The 21,260-nt window shown below is 42.1% G+C and overlaps 1 protein-coding gene across 3 annotated transcripts in view; it reads right to left on the reverse strand.

Annotated features, from left to right (window-relative positions):
* LOC139408377 (cytoskeleton-associated protein 5-A-like) overlaps window positions 1-19,941 on the reverse strand; it is a 40,724-nt gene extending 20,783 nt beyond the window's left edge. For all 3 annotated transcript variants that reach the window (XM_071152191.1, XM_071152184.1, XM_071152175.1), the window contains exons 1-29: window positions 19,840-19,941; window positions 17,673-17,760; window positions 15,500-15,693; window positions 14,090-14,296; window positions 13,796-13,967; window positions 13,382-13,514; window positions 12,484-12,584; window positions 12,173-12,286; window positions 11,948-12,052; window positions 11,665-11,754; window positions 11,302-11,466; window positions 10,917-11,045; window positions 10,460-10,615; window positions 10,170-10,268; window positions 9,918-10,028; window positions 9,642-9,734; window positions 9,200-9,385; window positions 8,959-9,053; window positions 8,590-8,773; window positions 8,180-8,322; window positions 7,755-7,929; window positions 7,400-7,513; window positions 7,040-7,168; window positions 6,408-6,602; window positions 6,034-6,166; window positions 4,475-4,593; window positions 1,473-1,601; window positions 750-902; window positions 171-374 (exon numbers count right to left, since the gene is read on the reverse strand). In XM_071152191.1, the coding sequence (XP_071008292.1) occupies window positions 171-374; window positions 750-902; window positions 1,473-1,601; window positions 4,475-4,593; window positions 6,034-6,166; window positions 6,408-6,602; window positions 7,040-7,168; window positions 7,400-7,513; window positions 7,755-7,929; window positions 8,180-8,322; window positions 8,590-8,773; window positions 8,959-9,053; window positions 9,200-9,385; window positions 9,642-9,734; window positions 9,918-10,028; window positions 10,170-10,268; window positions 10,460-10,615; window positions 10,917-11,045; window positions 11,302-11,466; window positions 11,665-11,754; window positions 11,948-12,052; window positions 12,173-12,286; window positions 12,484-12,584; window positions 13,382-13,514; window positions 13,796-13,967; window positions 14,090-14,296; window positions 15,500-15,693; window positions 17,673-17,729 (3,885 nt within the window). In that variant the 5' untranslated portion in view covers window positions 17,730-17,760; window positions 19,840-19,941. The remainder of the gene's footprint in view (window positions 1-170; window positions 375-749; window positions 903-1,472; window positions 1,602-4,474; window positions 4,594-6,033; window positions 6,167-6,407; window positions 6,603-7,039; window positions 7,169-7,399; window positions 7,514-7,754; window positions 7,930-8,179; window positions 8,323-8,589; window positions 8,774-8,958; window positions 9,054-9,199; window positions 9,386-9,641; window positions 9,735-9,917; window positions 10,029-10,169; window positions 10,269-10,459; window positions 10,616-10,916; window positions 11,046-11,301; window positions 11,467-11,664; window positions 11,755-11,947; window positions 12,053-12,172; window positions 12,287-12,483; window positions 12,585-13,381; window positions 13,515-13,795; window positions 13,968-14,089; window positions 14,297-15,499; window positions 15,694-17,672; window positions 17,761-19,839) is intronic.
* Between the last annotated feature and the right edge of the window lie 1,319 nt (window positions 19,942-21,260).

Here is a 21,260-nt window from a genome sequence, read left to right on the forward strand (position 1 = left end):
CTAGTGGGAAGCCTTCAAAGAAGAGTGGAGGTTGTTATAGCAGCAAAGGGAGGACCAACTCCATATTGATGGCCATTATTTTGGAATGGCATGTTCGATGAGCAGGTGTCCACATACCTTTGGCAATGTAGTGTACTTTGAGGACGAGGTAGGGGACGGAGGTGACTTACTTTGAGTATGAGGTAGGGGATGAAGGAGGAAGCCTCGTATTCGTTGAGGTGGTAGTTCTCTCTGCTCAGTGTGGGGAAGAGCAGCTTGAGGTACTCCAGAACCTTCATCAACACAGTGCTGTTGGTCTCAAAGAAACGCAGTGTGAACCACTTCAGGATCAGGTCCAAGCAGCTGACTGTGCCCTCAAGCTCATCCTCCATTCGCTAATGAGTGGAAACATAACATCGTAGTCAGTCAAGTAAACAAACGCCCTTACGTTTCAAAGAAACACTAAATGGTTTTAGTCTAAAATAAACATGTATATAATAGGCGGAATCTACCACACCGCCTTGGCTGATTTGTGAAGGTGCTGGAGGCAAAAAGGCAATACTGGAGAAACAGGATACTTTTTCCTGTTACTCCAGTCTACAATAAACTAAAAATAAGATTATATATTTGAATCCTTTTCACTCTTCAGAGTATAGTTCTCTATTGCAAAAAATATATATAATCTCAATAACACAAGCCTGTATGAATAAGAAAGAGCCCTTGGTGAGTCTATCATAAATGTGTTTTGCTGTCTCCTGCGGGGTTCTTACCTCTCCCATGACCCCAATAGCCTTGACCTGGCGTTGGAAGTCAGAAGCGTGGAAGAGTTCGTCCTGGAGCCATCTGGCGAAGCAGGTGGACATCTGAGTCTTCAACTGGTCCACATACTCATCTCGAGGGGTGTTGAAATTCCATTTCAACACCTGCATCACAAGTGAGATGATTATTCAAGCACTATATCAGCGTTATTTGCTCACATACCACTTTAGGTATCCCAAAAATAATAATCGTTGCTGAAACAAAAAATGTATTATGCCAATTAGAGTTTCCGCAAATTTACTCGGTTTAACTGACTCGCCAGGTTAACCAAAGGATAAAATAAAACAATATTTCTTCCTCAGCAAACAGTCTCATCTTGGACATCCAAAATGACAAAAAAAAAATTAAAAAAAATAAAAAATAAAAATAAAAAAAACTGACAGGGAGCAGATGAAACGCATGACATGACTCATTTTGATACTGTTACTTGATCAACCTTGAGTTTCCTTCAACACTGCACAACCTCCCCTGACAACAAAGAGACAGCCACTTTTATCAAAGTGAAAAGCTGCAAGGTGACAAACTGAATAGCTAAAAAGGTGAAGTGACTTCTCTGTAGCTCAGTTGGTAGAGCATGGAGTTTGCCACGCCAAGATATAGGTTTGATTGCCGGGACCACCCATAAATGAAATGCATGCATGATTAAGTCGCTTATATTATTATATATTACTTGCCTTCAGCCCTTTTTCCTCCTTTATCCTCTGTTCCTTGCCGTTGGGTAACAGAATAAAGATAACACCAGACCTGTCCTCCTCATCCTTGGCAGTGGCCTTAGTGACCGGGGCCTTCTTACCAAGCACACCCTGACGACGGGACAGAGGAGAGAAATGGGGAGGTTTACAAGACAGCACAGAGACATTATCAGAACAAGATACAAAGCTACAGGTAACTGCCAAAATAAAGGAAACACCAACATAAAGTTTCTTAATAGGGCGTTGGACCACCACAAGCCAGAACAGCTTCAATGCACATTGGTACAGGCTCTACAAGTGTCTGGAACTCTATTGGAGGGATGCGACTCAATTTTTCCACAATCAATTCCATCATTCGGTGTTTTGTTGATGGTAGTTTCAGGCGCCGCTCCAGAATCTCTCATAAGTGTTCATTTGGGTTGATATCTGGTGACTGAGACGTCCATGGCATATGGTTTACATCGTTTTCATGCTCATCAAATGATTCAGTGACAACTTGTGCCCTGTGGATGGCGGCATTGTCATCCTATGGGTGCATAGCCACGGTAACCAAAATAATGGCCTGCCCAGCATTTTTGTACATGACCTTAAGCATAATGGGATGTTAATGGCTTAATTATCTAAGGAACCACACCTGAGTGGAAGCACTTGCTTGCATTTACTCAAGTGTTTCCATCATTTTGGCAATTTCCTGTATATAAACGCTAGAGATCTATATTGCGCTCAGAATATGTGGTAGAGAAACGGGGAGGTTTAAAAAGACAGTTCGGAAACATAAGACATAAAAGCAATACACAAAAGTTGTAAAACTCATTTATAGCATGGTCATACAAAGACAGAAAGGTTTAAAAGACTACATTATAAACCTGTGTTTATAATGTAAAGAACTCGGATTTCAGCCTGTAAATGAGAATAAGTCAAGGGGTATGAGAAGCTAGACAAAATATTACTGCAAGATAATACGAAATATAAAAGCAAAAACATACATCAGTTCGATATTGTGTTCAGCCTCACACAGTGTGTGTGTGGGTGTGCGTTAATACCCACAAAACATGCTTAAAAAAAAAAAAAACAACAACATAGTTTTAGAGACAGACACACGTGCAGTGTCTCAACAACAGCCGGTTCAAGGCTCAGTCCACCCAGTTAGTAATTCCCGAGTCACATATAAGCAACACAGTGGTGGTCGACTCCAACCATGTACCTGCTGGCTGCTAGGCTTCCCCTTTGTAAGTCTTTTAGGACTACTGACACTATCTTTATCCGAGCTCGCAACAGATTCCTGGGGGGTGTTCTATTAAATGCAGAATGAAATATCCAGTTCACAGAGAGAAAAGCTGGCACATAGTAGTAGCTTGGTGTGCCAAGTGCCAAATGAGATTGTCATGAAAAATCTAATTCGGTACAGTGGCAGGTAAGATTCCCAGGGACTGGAGCCGAGCATTATCGGTCTATACACAGAGCCTTCAAAAAGCATTTACACCCCTTTACTTTTTCTACATTTTGTTGCGTTACAGCTTGAATTTAAAAATTGAGATGGTTTGTCACTGGCCTACACACAATACCCCATAATGTCAAAGCGGAATTATGTTTTTAGAAAATTTTACAAATTCATTTAAAAAAAGCTGAAATGTCTTGAGTCAATAAGTATTCAACCCCTTTGTTATGGCAAACCTAATTAAGTTCAGGAGTAAACATGTGCTTAACAAGTCACATAATAAGTTGCATGGACTCACTGTGTGCAATAATAGTGTTTTTGAATGACTGCCTCATCTCTGTACCCCACTCACAATTATATGCAAGGTCCCTCAGTCGCACAGTGAATTTCAAACACAGATTCAACCACAAAGACCTGGGAGGTTTTCCAATGCCTAGCAAATAATGGCATTGTTAGATGGGTAAAAATAAAAAAGCAGACATTGAATATCTCTTTGAGCATGGTGAAGTTGTTAATTACACTTTGGATGGTGTATCAATATGCCCAGTCACTACAAAGATACAGGCGTCCTTCCTAACTCAGTTGCCGGAGAGGAAGGAAACCGCTCAGGGATTTCACCATGAGGCCAATGGTGACATTGAAACAGTTACAGATATTTGTATTGGCTGTGATAGGAGAAAACTGAGGATGGATCAACAGCATTGTAGTTACTCCACAATACCAAGTGCAAAGCAATTCACTTTTTGTCATGTTTGGGGCAAATCCAATACTCTCCATATTTTCAAGCAGAGTGGTGGCTGCATCATGTTATGGGTATGCTTGTAATCCTTAAGGACTGGGGAGTTTTTCAGGATAAAAAAAAAGAAACGGAATGGAGCTAAGCACAGGAAATATCGTAGAGGAAAACTTGTTTCATTCTGCTTTCCACTAGACACTGGGAGATGAACTCACCATTCATCAGGACAATAACCTAAAACACAAGGCCAAAGCTACACCGGAGTTGCTTAGCAAGATGACAGTGAATGTTCCCGAGTGGCTGAGTTACTGTTTGACTTAAATCTACAGCAAGACCTGAAAATGGTTGTCTAGCAATGATCAAAAACCAATTTGACAGAACTTGAAAAATTAAAAAAATATATATTTAAAAAAAATGGGCAAATGTTGTACAATCCAAGCGTGGAAAGTTCTTAAACTTAACCAGAAAGACTCTCAGCTGTCATTGCTGCCAAAGGTGCTTCTACAAAGTATTGACTCAGGCATGTGAACACTTAAGTAAATTAGATACCTTTATTTCACTTTCAATACATTTGCTAACATTTCTAAAAACATGTTTTCACTTTGTCATTATGGGGCATTGCATGTAGAGGAGTGAGAAAAAAAAATCAAATATATTTTGAATTCAGGCTGTAACAACAAAATGTGGAATAAGTCAAGGGGTATGAATACTTTCTGACGGCCCTGTATATCTGGAACAATGCATCAAATGTATGTTTTAATTGTACACGGTGCCAGACAAATAAACACTTAAGATGAATAAACTGCATACCTTTTTAGCAGCTCCAGGCTTAACCACTTTCTTAATCTTAGTTTCGGGCTCTGGCTCGTCGTCATCATCATCATCATCATAGTCATCAATAACAGGTTTAGGTTTAGCTTTAGACAAAGCTGCACAACACCAACAACAGAGTGGTTAGGAAGTTCTGGGATGAACAATACTCTTATTATAGAAGACATTTTTATATAGATTTACAGACAAAGTCGACATTTTACAAAACAGGCTACCTGTTCAAGGGAGCTAGAGAAATGTTTGCTTGCTCAAGATGATGGGTTGAGAATATGAAATATACTTATTCATGTCACTGAGGGAGTGCTGAGGTTTAGAGGGTCTACACCAGAAGTGAATGGTTATAGGAGGAAGGTATATAGTGTGTGCAATTAAGCTTGGAATGTGTTGAGTGCAGGGAAGCGATTACATGTGGCAGGCATTGATAAGGGGAGAGAGTCATGGATTAGTGATTGAGGGGTGGGTTGAGGTCAGGTCACCTTAAGGGAGAAATAAAAGTTTATGGCCCATATCACTAGTGTCCTGCCTAGCAGTAAAGAACGATGTTTGTACAGATAGGTAGGAGGAGACTCAGCCTATGAGGATACGTTAAATATCTGTGCTTGTGTGAAAATGTTTGTCTAATGCAACTGTATTGATCCTCTGGACAGAATAAACTTGGTTTCATAGTGTCCGTAGAGTTTTTTACTCTGAGAATTAGAACCTAACAAAGATAAGACAATTGGAAAAGATATAGCCACATGAAAAGGCGCATACTCCCCTATTTAGGACTTCCCTAAATAGGGGAGCCCTATTGAACCTGGTCAAAAATAATGCGTATTTAATTAGGTAATAGGGTGCCATTTGGGATGCACCCTGTGTTCTGCACACTCATAGTTCTACAGCTGCACCATCGAGAGCATCCTGAATGGTTGCATCACCGCCTGTTACGGCATCGGACAGTAAGGCGCTACAGAGTGTAGTGCGCACGGTCCAGTACATCACTGGGACCAAGCTTCCTGCCATCCAGGACCTATATAATAGGCGATATCAGGCCCCCCCAAAAATGGTTAAAGACTCCAGTAACCCAAGTCATAGACTTATCTCTGCTACCGCATGGCAAGCGGTACCGGAGTGCCAAATCTACGTTCAAAAGGCTCCTTATCAGCTTCTACCGTGCTGTATGATCAAATCGTATGTCACATGCATCGAATACAACAGGTGTAGTAGACCTTACTGTGAAATGCTTACTTACAAGCCCTTAAACAATGCAGAGTTAAGAAAATACCAAAGTAACTAATGTAATAAAAAGTAACACAAAATAACAATAACGAGGCTATATACACAGAGTGTACTGGTACCAAGTCAAAGTGCGGGGGTACAGGGGGGGGGTTCAATGTAAATAGTCCGGGTGACCATTTGACTCATTGTTCAGCAGTCTTACGGCTTAGAAGACTGCTGAACAATTAATCAAACGGGAGCGACCATTTGTGTATTCGGCGCATGTGACAAGTACAATTTGATCACCCATCATTCAGACAGTAACTGAGAAGCAAACCAACCTGACTTTGCAGCAGGGGCACCGCCGCTGACAGACTTGGCTGCGCCAGCTTTGCCAGGAGGTGGAGCGAGCTTGGCTGGCATCACTGCCCGGGCCTTCTCCAGCAGGGCAGACACAGGCTCCTTGGAGGCGGGCTGCAGGGAGAGTGGGACACACAGAGTCACGACAGAACAATAAAAGCCCATTGGCTTCCGAAAAATTGCGTCATTCTAACACGACAGCGTAGCCACGAACCGGACGTAAGACAATGTTCTCTAGCCTGGGAATCCAGCTCCATTTCACTTTCTTTCACTCCACTATCAAGTAGTCATTCAGTCATCTTTTATATCTTTACATTTAGCCTGTCCAAGTCATCTCCTCCGTGGCAGGGCGTACCTTGAGTTTGCCAGTGGCCTTTAACATCTTCTCGTAGCCCAGGTGCATCATAAAGATGGGCAGGGCGTCCTGGGCCTTCTTCCTCACATCTCCGTTGCGGTCCTCCAGACAGGAGTACAGGTAGGGCACACACAGCATCAGGTCAGAGGGCACCGTACGCATGGCGGGGAGCTTCTCTGCCAGCCAGCCCAGCACCTGGGGGGCGGAGGGGCATGTTATAGGGGTCTTTCTCAAGCAAATGCATTTATAAAGCCCTTTTTACGTCAGCAGATGTCACAAAGTCCTTATACAGAGACACAGCCTAAAAACCCAAACAGCAAGCAATGCAGAAGCACAGTGGCTAGGGAAAAACTCCCTAGAAAGGCAGGAACCTAGGAAGAAACCTAGAGGAACCAGGCTCTAAGGGGTGGCCAGTCCTCTTCTGGCTGTGCCGGGGGGAGATTCTAAACGTACATGGCCATCAAACATGGTTGGGAGGTATTACGCATCCCATTCCAGATGCCCCCAATGTTTCAACCTTGTGCTCAGATTCCACACAATACCAGCACCTAACCACATCCTTATTACGTATTACTGCCAGCTACAAGAGGCAGGCTTTAAGAGAGGTTTGAAGAGATGGGCTGTGTTTGTACCTCCTGCCTAAGGAAGGGGTTCTCTCTCTTGAGCTCTTCAGACAGGTCCTCTCCCTCCAGCCAGTCCTTCATGCCGGTCTGTTCTACCCAGGCCTGCAGGGTTGTCATGGCAGCAGCACGCACGTTGGTCTACAGGGGAGAGGGGGATACAGAGTCAGTCAACACCAATTATTCACTCAATACAATACTGAGTGACAACTGATACTGAGAACAACAAATAGTCACTCAGTCTATCACTTGTACGAGATTGTTATGCTCATCATGTGTGTACAATTCGTACAGTATAATATTCTCTATCACACTAATCATAATAACTACCTATGCCTTTGTGCATGCATGTCAGAGTATGATAGTCTTTACCTTGCCGTCTCCCAGTACAGTGATGATGGGCATGCCCAGGTTCTTGACATGTTGCTTCAGAGCTGGGCCCATCGCTACGGCGATCTGCTGAAGAATGGTCAGGGTTTGCTGGACCTGGGGAGAGAAGAGATACTTTGGGGTCAGAAAAAGCTACAATAATCATATAACATTCTACTATCAGACAGAAGTAAAAAAATATACTTTAGACTTAACATACAAGAGTGCCTGGCAAAATGTTTGAAGACTTTGTCGTAAAATAACTGCCTTTAAAACAATCCACTTCTTCATCAAGCTTTATATTGAATTTGAAACTGAAAAAAAAAAGCTGACCGGTAGCTCCCAGCACACTTCTTACCAGGATCTTGTTGGAGTCGTTGAGGCGTCCCTTCAGTGCCATGGGTAGCTCTCCGATGCTGGGCTGGATAAACTTGGCCTCAGAGATGACCGCTGCCACCTCGTCCAGACCCTCCTTACGAATCTTCCAATTCTTGTCACCTACCTTATCCACCATGTCTTGCGTGATCTTATCACTGCACAGGAGACGGAAGAATGGAGTGGATTAATGAGGTGGAATGACTAAACCATTAAAAACATAGAGCGGAAAAAACCTCATCTAAATAGTCAAAGTAGCACTGAGTTCTTCACACTACTGAGCTGAACAGAGCCAAACCGATCTAAGCAGTAATGAGCTGGCCTGATTACGCATCCATCATAGTTGCTGAAAATACGGAACAGCAGAGACAAGGTAGTGTGAAAAAGGGTATGAGCGTAAAGTCAAACCTGATGTCGGTTCTAGGTAGCAGATCCATGACGTCAGGTGCTCCTCCCCCATCCTCCTCCTGCTCGTCTGCCTCCTCTCCATCCTCCTCCGCTCCTCCTTTCCTGGCTCCTCTGAACGCAGTTGGAGGAGACTGGCCTTGCATCTGAAGCAGCAATCTCATCAGCCCCATTGAAAATATATACATGTACATACAATATATACATTTCCTATATGCCTTCTTGACAATCTTATGTAGAGCGAACAGATAGCAGATGAAATCAACCTGTAGCTAGCGATTTCAAAAGAGAGCCAGAGAGGCCATTCATTAGAAAATACAAATACACAATTGTATACATACTACACATATTAGATACGGCCATATTGCCAGGTTCTTCAAAATCAACCTATTCCTCACCCATGTTTTTCTTACCTTTTCAAACTCATCGTCTATCTGTTTCAGCAGGGCAGGTTTCTCATCCTCGAAGAACATGCGCAGAGGAGCTCCCATGTACAGGTACATGACTCCTAGGAGGGTGATGGCTGCGGTCCGCACCGCAGGGTTGGTCGCTCCCAACGCCGTCTTGACGTTGTTAATGAAACCCTTCACATTGATGCTGCAGGGGATAAACATGCACATTATCATACATATTTAGAACCAGTTATAAAGCATTATACTGGCAGACTTGTGTTACCACAATGGTTGCGTGAATTAGAACATCTTATCATAGGACACAGAATGCTTTGATATGGTCATTGGTGAATGAATACACCGACAATAAATGGGAAGTAAGACACTTACCCAGCAAATCCAAATTCCTTCATGGCATTAGCCAACCAGTTGAGGGTTTCAGCTTGATTTTTAGGATTCTTCTGTGCAAAAACCATGGAAACCACCTGAGGGATGAAGAACGCTCGTGAACAACTGATATTTCTTACCTGTGTTCTTTTTTTTTTATTTATTCAAAGACACGGGAGGAAAAAAATGGAATAGCAGAACCACAGTGTCAATTAGAAATGTAGTCAGAAAGACAACAACAGACCTGTTCAGCCGTCCAGGGTAGGGAGCAGGCTTCAGCAGTAGCAGTCAGGCCCTCCTTGGCTTTGCCGCCACACTTCACATCTCCTATTTTATCCACCAGGCCGTCCAACACCACGAAGGCTGACGTCTTGGAGAATGATCCCTTCTGGGCTATCAGACCCACAATGTGAAGCTTCATCTGCATCACCTGAACCATGACCAAACCCAAGAACCAAAAGTCAGTTGTGACGACAGAGCAAGGTGGATCCATCTAGTGAAAATAGTTTTTTATTTTACATAATCCACAATAATGACGCTGAGGCGCTGGACAAATATAAGGTCCAATGCAAAGGTCTAAGCCGTAAAAAAAAAAAACCTCAGGTGATTAATCAACATTTATATCTATGCATCCATTTTAGCTCTTGTTGTTGCGGTAAGTGTTTTAAAACTTTGGTATGATGTACCTGGAAGTTGGTCTCTTTCCAGCCTGGTTTCTTGGCAAGCATCCTAACCAGAGCCTGGCAAGGCATCTCACTCTTGTCCATCTGCTCCACAGCCTGATGACAATCACATGACAAGAATTTAACATAAAAGTACCTAACTCCACTAATGAATCTATTTACAAGGTTCGCAATACGAGCAAGACCACAGAATTAAATAGAACACAAACGGGTTCCATTTAATGACATACGAGTAAGACAATACTAAAGAAGTCAGATTATACAGTCAAAACTAGTCACCTTCTGAAACTCCTCCATGCTGGCCAGTCTCTCCTTCCAGTTAGCAGAGTCCAGCAGCTGCATGCAGGAGGCAGGGAGCACTGTGGCGGACCTCTCCTCACACACCTCAATCTAGTGGACACAAACAGAAGGGAGATGAATGAGTTCACTGCACGAAAAACTGTTTCGCTCATTCAAATCAGACCCATAAAGCATGAGTATTCCTACGGTTAAAACGCTGCACATAGCAGTCCTCTTAAACAGTCGACTCACTGATATCTCGGTCTCTACAAATTCCTTCGTTTCAGGACATTTCTTTCCTTTCGCACTCGGAGCGGAGGCAGGTTTCCCTTTCTTAGGAGGTCCACCCAACTGCAAAATAACAAACACAAATACTCATTTTTAGTAGTTTCTTTACATACGCCTACAATGATTACAGTTTGTCATCGGGGACAGTGCAGCGAGCCTGGTGAATAAGACTGACAGCCTGGGCTTCACCTCGTCTCAGGCGGAAGTGGCTTTAATATGCATTTTAACTGCCAAATCAATTAAATCAATCAAACCTTAGCTGCTGGGGCCTTCTTGGGCGGTCCAGAGGATCTAGCTGGAGCCACAGCAGGCGGTGCTGCCTTTGCAGCAGGTGCCTTCTTCTCTGCCCCAACACCACCACCTCCACCTTTCTTTCCAGGCAGCTCCACTTTATCGGCACTTTCTTTAATCTGTTCATTTAGAGATGGATGGTCATTTCATTTCATTTGTTGTCTACTCTTCCAAATGGGTCAACTTTAAAGGATACAATCTCATTTACTCATAATAATAAAACCCTGTATCCGATAAAGAACTCATCTACATTGGCATTAGTTCACCTTTAGTTTCAAGGGGTAAACTAGTTTTACACAGGATACACAATATAACATGGCACACAAGATCGACTGATACCAACGATAAGGTCATGCTGTATATTGACGATAGACTAACACACTGATATTAATGATAAGATATACTGATAGCAATCCTCACCTTGTCAAGCTTGAGTTTGTCCAGATCAGCCAGGAATGGGTTGACAGCCTTCTCCCCCACCACCTTCATGGCTGTCCCCAAAGCTTCATACGCAGCGTCTCTCACCTCTGGGGCCGAATCATTCACTTGCTGAGAGGGTTAATCAAGAGATGGGGTAGTAGGAGTATAATTCCACACGCATTCACAAAATGGCGGACAAAACATTATCACTTGTGAACACAGAGGGACGTTTTCCCCAGGCACAGATTAAGCCTAGTCCTGGACTAAAAAGTACTTTCAATCCAGATTCTCAACTAAGCATGCTTTTTAGTCCAGAACTAGGCTTAATCTGTGTCTGGGAAACCAGCCTGTTGCCCATTTATGAATATGAAATGTTTTCGGGAACCTTGAGAAATGCAGGACAGAAAGCTTTGAGCATGCTCTTTGGCAACGTGGCTTGGGTGCAGTGGCGGAAGCTTCTGGCCAGGAACAGAGAGGCCTGCTGTTTGATGGAAGGGTTCTTGTTGTCCATCACACCCAACACATCCTCACTGATATTCTGGAGATTTGTCTGCAAAACAATAAGAAGACATGGAAAATATTATGTAAGGCCCAGAAAATATAGGCAGTCCCTTGACCAAGTCAAACGGAAAAGAAAATCTCAAAACAGTACCGACATTCCAGATCTCACAAAATCAGCTTGATATGAATCACATAGCAACAAAGCCCAAACTATTACAAGTGAATCCACATAGTACAGTTCACTCACAGTAAGGAAGATTGCATCAATAGCCTCTTGCAAGGCCTGGACCACTTGGGGTTTCTTCTCTTTAAACTTTTCTAAAATTGTTGGCACCACCTTGAAACACAGAGCATAATATAAGCACAGTGTTTCTGGCACAGTAAATCAGGATGTACAAGGACATGTTGCCACTGCTCCCTACTGTTAACCCACTCAGCTTGTTCATGCATCAGCTCCCACATTCACTGCTCTTGGCTTAGCATAACTGTTGTGAACACAATTCTATACCACTGCCTTGAAGGTAACTTACATGTCCTGCGTACGTTCCAAACTTCTTCCGAAGCCCAGCTGCTAGTCCAGCCACACATTTGGCAGCTAGGGTCACCAACATAACATTTGCATCTTTACCAATAACCTGGGAAACAAGAAATCGCTCTTTTCAGGACGTTTATCATTGTCCTACTTCCTGGAGACACATTCCATTACCCGGTATCCCCATTAGTGGTGTTCCCGTGAAGCATAAATGTTACAGTACCTTTCTTAGTGCTCTGACTAAGTCACCAAAGTCCCCATTCTCCAATTTAGGGTTTTTAGCCAAGGTCTCCACTGCTTCCAGGGCCTCTTTCCTCTCCTGCCATTTTTTGGCCTCCTAAGGACAGATATGATGATAGATGGTTTGTGTCTCATGACATGGATTCCACACAATACAAGAAACACATAATAGCTTAACTTTTGCTTTCAAAAAATATTACTACACATGTTTAGCAATATATTAATTCAATAGATCCACTTAAGGACTTTTTAGTTTAAGGGTCATGTCCCTTAAACAGTGGTGCCCAAACGTACAATTTTGTCGTAGAAGTCTTTAGGTAGTTTCGAGAGGATCTCCACTGCTTCCAGCAGCTCGTAAGGATCTACCTGAGGTGCAGGTTCATCGTCCTTATCTCCTGAAAGAGAGAGTTTACAGTGTTAGACCTTCAATTTGATAATGTAGGCCAGCCTACACATCTCATCATCAACATGATTATAGAAAACGTTTGGACACACCTACTCATTCAAGGGTTTTTCTTTATTTTTTACTATTTTCTACATTGTAGAATATTAGTGAAGACATCAAAACTATGAAATAACATAACCAGCTTCATGACCTGGAATGCATTTCAACTAACAGGTGTGCCTTCTTAAAAGTTCATTTGTGGAATTTCCCTTTTCTTTCCCTCCTAATGCGTTTGAGCTAATCCCTTGTGTTGCGACAAGGTAACACTTAACACTTTTTTGGTTACTACATGATTCCATGTGTGTTATTTCATAGTTTTGATGACTTCACCATTATTCTAGAATGTAGAAAATAATAAAATAATGAAAAAACCTTGTGTCCATACTTTTGACTGGTACTGTATGCTTGAGACTTTGTGATGACGACGCTTCAGCAAAGGTTTTTCACAAGACCAGTTTCCATCAACAAGATCACATGGAACATTTACATACATCTTCCACAAAGACAAAGCGTTGCGCAAATTCTCTCAAAAAAAAGCCATTGACGTGAAACAATTGATCTTCAAATGGAATTAAACTGCTGAGGATAAGCCTAGTCACAGATCTGTTGGTGCTATCTTGTCAACAACTCCTTAAGGAGTTCCATAAGACAGCGCAAAGACTGGCATCCAGGCTAGGGGGTAAAAAAGAGGTAAAGTGCCTTAAAATGTGAACTTCAAAACTATAGGCTAAATCCGATAAAGTATACCATCTGCCTCGTCTCCTCCAGCTGCCTGCTGCTGTTCAAACTTGGCCTTGAGGGCCTGCTGTGAGCGGAGGAAGCGACTCTGTTTGGGGGCTGCAGTCGGCAGCTTCACCCACTCTTCCTCCAGTTCCTTCAACTGTGAAAGAAAGAAGAGGAAAGACCGCTGTTAGACATCCCATTCATCAGTTGTTCCGGCATTTACGGAGACCCATGTTGCATTTGAGCAAAAGCAAACTCTGGCTGCATCTCAATTGGTATTTTGAAGATTCCATGCATCAATCCTATTATTGAAGAAGGTCCAAAGTCCCTCCCCTCAGACCTACTTATCCTATGTGTTTTGAGAAGGATGTAAGAAATCGAGGAAAGATGAACTGAGAAAGAGCCTCTGTATCGACGTTTTCAGAAGCCTCATCTCACCTGAACAGAGTTGATGCCCTGGAGAGGAGGTCGAAGAGCATCCCGGATCCATTTATAGATCTCTACTGCTAGTAGTTTGGCCTCATCTCGAACTGCCTTTTCTCGCGACTCAAACTGTTTGGGCAAAACTTTCACCACTGGCTTCAGAGTAATAATTTTGGAGCCAAACTCACTGGAAATGAAGAAAAAAAAGTGCTACATTTCAGGATTTAGCCCTATGTAATGACATAATAGCTATGGTAAAAACAAAAGTGGCTGAATTAATTGGTTGGAGAAATCTTTAGGAAAACTCACCTAAGTGCTTTCCTTAAAGTTTCAATACAGGTGACAACAATCTTGGGGTTTTTGTTATCGAGGCCTTTGATGAGCTCGTCCTGAACCACCTCAGCCCTCTCAATCTCCATGTACATGAGGCAGATGTCTGAGCCCAGCTCTTTGGCACGAGCTTTAGGCTGGTTGAACACTTTACTGACCACTCCCGACACCACCTCTCCTGATGTTCTGGAACACATGCAAAACACTTAAGCCGAAACCACACAGAAAGACACCGTCAAACTTTCCGTGCGAGAGTAGATTATCAATTCACAGACACTGCGTAGCGTATACCAACTTAATTGTCATTAAGAGTCCATAATAAACAGTTGAATGATATGTTTGCTACGTAGCCCTTACGAATTATTGTTGCGTGTTCCTTTTGACTCACCTTATATGTCCTACGGGAGCCATTGTACCTGCCTTCTGTTATGTTAGCTCACAAACGTGAAGAGAGTTATAGCTAATTCAACCTAGCCGTTTATAAAGAATTTCGCTAGTCTCGTTCTTTCCACATAATAGTATTCTCTCTTGAACGGAGTTCCCCAGACGTAGGCTATATGCCTGTGCTCGAAATCAACAAAGGCAGGCATAAAGTTATTGTTTTCAAATATGTATTATTGGCACTGGCAGCTACACAAACACTAAATAGATGCGTTTTAACTATACATGTCACAACTACAGACATGACAATGCAAACAGTCTATTTTCTAGCTTTTTATCCGCTCACTTTACCAGCATGGCTTCGTATAGACACGAGGAAAATAGACTTGCTTTCCAACTTGAAACGCATAACGCCGTTGATGCTCGCGGCCGTCTTCTCTCATTCACTACCGGGCAGTCTAATTCCAGCATGTTCACACAAATATAGGTTTTGATATATCTTGTACAACGTGTAAATATCAACCTACACTAATCACCACATAGTAGACAGGTGGAATCTTGAAGTGTCAACTCTGAGATAGACTCAAAGTCCCTACTAGTCATTCAATAGTGTAATCATTGCTTGATAGGCTGCACACAATATACAGCTCTGATGTCAGACTGGCTCTCTCCATAAATAAATATCAGGCAGGCTTAAAATGTATCCTGACGGCGTTGCAGCTCACTGGAGCTTCCACAACTAGCCCAGTTTCACACAGAGAGCAGCACTTAAAACAGACAAAGCTTTCATTGGGAGATGTAGATGTATTAATCCATCTAATTACAATGAGTCTCTTGTATTATAATTGTATGCATTCACCTAACCTGTTAGCCAAGGCTATGAGTTAGGCCTTTTCATTACTTATTTTCATCTAGCCTAAAGATCTAAGCAATGAGTTACTATTACATCTTCTTGTATTTACAAAGTTCAGTTTGTGTCGTCAGATGAAATCTAGGTCTAATACTTACTTGCCAGCCACATGAGCATTCTCGATGTAGGCAAGTGCTGCCTCAAGGCCCTTAAGCTGGGCCACTGCGTTTGAGTCGGTCACAAACTTCTTAAGCAGGCCCAGGTATTTGCCCCATTCTGGGCTCTTCTCGTCCTCTATCCTCTTGAAGAGCTTCAGTGCTTCTTCATAGCCATTTAGTCTGGCTTTCCATACCTTGGTTGGGATGAAGCAGGAGAATAGTGAGCCTTGTGATGAGAGGGAGTCAAGGTACATTTTAGTTCATAACTAAGGGATTTGATGTGACCCAGATTCTAGTTGTACAGCCAGAGTAAGAAACAAATGTATAATGGGCCATCTATTGATGTTACATACAGAGGGCAGTTGTTTGGCCTAGCATATCCTCCATTGTGATTGAAGCAGTCAGTGAGTGTAAATAATTTGAGAGAGACTGAAGACAGGGATCAGAAACTTTAAAATCATAAGCTTCACTGCATGTTAGGCTATCCTTTTGGAAAATCCATTGAGCAGTCTTCAGTCTAGCTCTTTGCTGTGGGAAACGTAGTCCAAATGAGCCGTTTTTGTGGGGGAAACGGTGTTCAAGAAAAGCTGCTCCTTAAATGAGCTTAACAGTGTTTTTCACAAGTACACAGAGTAACCACCAAAGAGAAACATTTGCCAGCCAGGGACCCCCGGGCCAGTAGTGCAAAATGATTGAATTGGCTACTTTATCGAGTTTACCTCCCAGATCGGAAAAATGTATTGCGTAGAAAGACATGACAATTTAAATGACTGAAAATGTATGAATTCAGTGCATTGGTAATAGTTCTGGATTTTGTCTAGGTCTATATGATAAGGGCTATTTTCTAAGTATAAGAATATGAAACATTTCATATTTAACCTGTATTCGAGATTAGTCTTATTTAGTTTTACTGCAAAATATGCATTGCCACGTTTCTTTTTCAAATGATATATTTTATTAGAATAGAAAAATTAAGTAAATAGCCCACATTATCTTGAAAAATAAATGGAAAGGGTTCAATGGAAAACATCAAAGGCTTACGTCAGTCTTAAGTATTATACTCAACACAAAATAAAAAACTCAACAGGTTTCATACGCACAAAAAATATTTTTGCTAAAAACGTCAATACATTCGTTACATTGTTGAATTCCGTTTTAATGCCCAGATTCCGTAAGGGACCTAATGATCATATTTGGACCAGAATGAGGCTCTCCACAACCTATTGTTCCTGCAGTGATGATTCTTCATCGAATGCTTATATTATTTATCTGCAGATAATCATCAAAAAACCTTGGCCTACCCGTCCCCATGCAAATTAGGGAGCCAAATGAATGGCTCTCTCACCTATGCGATAGGCTACACTGACTGATGAGACCAGAGTCACTCACTTTGGAGTCACTGTCTGGCAAGCCCGGACATCCTAGGAAAGGAAAACCTTTGGTTTACTTGTCCCAATGCGATACCATGTACATAACCACGCTGCATGATTTATGAATGGCAAAGGGATATAGGACATCGACTTTATTCAGTCGGTTCGACACCTTTTATAACAAGTCAACACTTGCTTTTCAGTTGTCCAATAAAGCACAGTGAATGACTCTGCGTCGCTGGCTATGTGAAAGACGCGAAAGAAAATGCATTGTCGCAGGAAATAATAATTAGGCCAAGTGGATTTCGACTCATTGTTACAACTTACATGACATGGGCTGTACAAACCCACGAGCATCATGCTCTCTCCCTCCTCCATGTAAAGAAATTCAACTGCAACCAACCACAGCGCACACAAATTATACCGGGGATGGGACAGACGGCGCTTCCGTCGTCGCTCGCTTTGTGTATAATAGGCGCCTATCCTATCAATAGATTGCTAGAAACTGCATGTCATTCATTCTAGCGGGAGAGGGCTCGAGGGACTAGCCAATTTAAACTTTTAAATGAAAAGTAGCCTTGTTAATAGGAAGTGGAAAAGGTAACCGGCTGAAAAGGAGTCCGTAACCGGCTGATTAGCCGACGGCTGGCACTAATGGAAAACACTGGCAGGGTGTGCAGGGTGTGCTATTGGATAACATTTTCTGAAACAAAACCACAGCTGCTGAAACACATCCAGCAAGGATTCAACACTGTGGAAAGTCAGGTTTGTCTTCAGTGTGTGTGTGTGTAAGGGGTAATCACCTTGTGTTCACACTTCTGGTCGATGGGCAACTTCATCCACTCACTGTCATCACCCATGATGACCTCTGTTTTCACCTTACAAATTCAACTGTAACAACAATATCAAAACAAAGTGGGAGTCACCAGTTTTCTATCCATTCCCAGAACATCCAGTTGGAATGAGTGCTGGTATGTCAATAGTACAGTCATAACATACAATGCCTTCAGGAAGTAGTCATACCCCTTGACTTATTACACATTTTGTTGTTAAAAGCCTGAATTCAAATATTACTGCACACTGAGTGAGTACGTGCACATTTTTGCTCCTGAACTTATTTAGGCTTACCATAACAAAGGGGTTGAATACTTAAGACATTTCAGCTTTTCATTTGTAAAAATGTCAAAAAACATATGGTCTATTGTGTGTAGACCAGTGACAAAATCTCAATTTTAAGTTCAGGCTGTAAGAACAAAATGGGGAAAAAGTCAAGGGGTGTGAATACTTTATGAAGGCACTGTACATTTCTGATTAAATTAAATGTGTATTTCACTTCCTTTCATCCAATACACATAACCTACTATGCATGCATCAAAATATTGAGAAGATCATTCCAATAGTGAATTTAGAAAACAACATGGCACTCACAAAAGCATCAGTGTGAGATGCTCTGGCCTGCACCAATAACACTCATGTGTGGAGAGTGCCTACATAATTCAGTTAAACAATTCGCTTGTCGAATGCACTGTGGGTGGAGAACTGAAGACAAAACTTGCCGTTACAATATAGCCAGCTAGTTAAGTAGTTAAAAACGTCCGTACTAGGTGCTACAGCTCTATTTGAACGGACAAGCATGTCATTCCCTCCTAATGCCGGTCAGATTTCATATTGACCAATGCACGTTGGGGTAAACGGCTTTCAGAAATGACATTTACGGGTACCACTATCATGTCATGTGTAACGGTATTCCTCAACATGTTAGCTATCCATCTATCTAGCTAGGCAAATTAACTACTTGCAAATAGCTGAGCGATATGTAAAGATTTGCCAAAAAGCATGGCAACAGACTCTGGCAAGCTACATCAAGTACATTACTGGGGGCTGTGTTCCCACCCATCCAGAACAGCTACTTGAAACGGTGCCTGAGGAAGTCCTGCAGCATAATCAAAAGGACCCCACACCCTAGTTCACTCCCTTACCGTCTGGCAGACGCATCTGAGCATGAGGTCTGATACCAACAGGCTCAGAGACAGTTTATATCTACAAGCCATCAAGCTGCTGGACTGACCACCTGCACCACACCTTAGCACACACCCACACAATGTAAATACTTGGCCCAATTCCCCCCTTTCGTCTAGCGTTAGCTTAAATATTGTACTACAAATGGTGCCTTCCTGTATTATACTAAAATGTATATTCTACTTCCATTCACTTGTTCCTATTGTTATATTGTTTTATATTTGATTGTTGTTGCATTGTCGAAAGGGAGCATGCAAGTACGAATTTCGTTGTATCCTGTACATACGACCAAATACAACTTCAAACGTATGTGTGACTGGCTGGGACGAGTTCAGTATCTTGGCTGGGCAGAATTAACTAGCGAGCTACATTACAACCTAACGTTAGGTTGCTAGTTACAGTAACATGATGAACACTGCTGGCAGAGCCCCGCTCATATTTCGAGAGAAAAAAAAACTGTTTGTTATGAAACTAGATTTGGTTGGAATCAAATAACGATACAAATGTGTGGCACACGTCTTAAACGTCAACGCAGTCAGCTTGCTATGTTAAGCTAAAACTGATGCCGTTGCAAGCGGCAGCAGACAGCGTCAAGCTAACGTGGCTAGTAACCGTAACGTTAGCTAGTAACTGCTTGCTGGACCTGTCAACACCACCAAAACCCAACAACCACGTTAACTATTTAGAACGATGCTTTCTCACCAACCGGTGTAACGTGGAGCAAATATAGAAGTTACGACATTGCATTAAGCTGGCATGTGTACAAAATAAGACTTGTCTAACGTTACCTGACATTTAAAAAAAACAGCTATTTCATCTCCACCACAGCCAGGCCCAGACAACGCAGCAGTAAGCGAAATGAATGAGGTCTGTCTGAGTGAACATCTAATCGCGAACTCTCATTTCATTAGCTAGCTAAGAAGCAATGAATAGTGGCTTTTTAAAAATTACCTGTGGTCTTTCTGTTAGGCAAAATGGTGTTAGCTATTTTGATGGAGCCGATATTCGATCATTACTTTCTCCAGTCCAAGCTTTGAAAACGCCTCCAAGGGCGGGGAACCAGAGGGAGGGTCATAACTAGAGTAACGTACCACAGCCACAAACGGCTAAACCCCGCCTTTTTCTACAATTCTCTTCGTTCAAATCTGAACCCTAACCTTAACCCTAACCTTAACCACACTGCTAACATTATGCCCAAACCTTAAATTAAGCAGTCCCCCTAGGTAAGTGTCAATCAAAATATATTGACTTTTAGACCTCAACAATACATATTGTATTGCCAATATGGCAAAAGCCATATCTGCACATGGCATATGGAATGAAAACATGTGTGAGCCCTGAAATTGTAAAGTTATAGAGTCAGCATGAGCATGGTCTCAACTCTCTTCTGTCTATTTCATCGCCAGTGTTTCCCCTTACTGTCCCTACCTGCCCTTAGGTCAGCTTGATGCTCTACTGTCTCCAGTCCTCCTCCCCTGCCCCTTCCTTCCTTTTCTCTGCCTGCCTCCTGTTGCTTGCCCTGGCTTGCTCCAGCCTTAATCTTTGTCACGTGATGCCCTCTTTCTGGGGCTATACCTGACACAGGACATACTGCCTTGTCTTCACAATTTGGATTATTGTTTGACCTGGTTGGCCTACACTATTTATTCTATTCGTGTTAAAGGGATACTTCATGACTTTGGAAATGCATGCTAGCAGTTACCATAGACCTCCAGACATTGCGCTAACGCTAGTTAGCATTTACGCTAACTCTAGTTAGCAACTTCTTTCAAACTGAACCTAAAATGGTACAGTATCCACAAATTCATCTGACTCTGGGGAAGTAGATAAAGGGCTTCATTACCAAAATAGTATCCCTTTAATGTATTTGACTAGGGATAGATACAATAAAAACATTTACACACTGAATAACAGTCAGATACCTTGCACCATCACACTTTAGGTTGAACTCATTTCCAGTGGTGTGCAGGAAGTAATATTCTAGTGATTATGCTATTTCCAAGGATGATGACATTCTGAGTTCTTGTAGAATTCTGTGACAAATTAATTTAAATGTAGAAAGTATTACAGTACATAAAGTTGAGGATTCCACTGATTTATTTATACAGCATAGACTAGAATATATTCCTATGGTATACACAGTAACAATATGCTGTAAACTTGTAACATCAAATTTTAGTTTGTGTACTTGCATATTGGCGTATGTATCAATGAAAACATGGAGAGGACAATGATTTCCATGACAGGACAATGGCTTACCTTGCTTTCATCTTCTGATCTTTCCTCATTGTATAATTTTTAAAGACATGGAATATAATAAATGTTGCATGTTGTCAGAACAACAGAACCAAATGAATGGATGAATTAGTGGA

Source organism: Oncorhynchus clarkii, chromosome 1, assembly GCF_045791955.1.
Source record: "Oncorhynchus clarkii lewisi isolate Uvic-CL-2024 chromosome 1, UVic_Ocla_1.0, whole genome shotgun sequence".
Classification (NCBI taxonomy): Eukaryota; Metazoa; Chordata; class Actinopteri; order Salmoniformes; family Salmonidae; genus Oncorhynchus; species Oncorhynchus clarkii.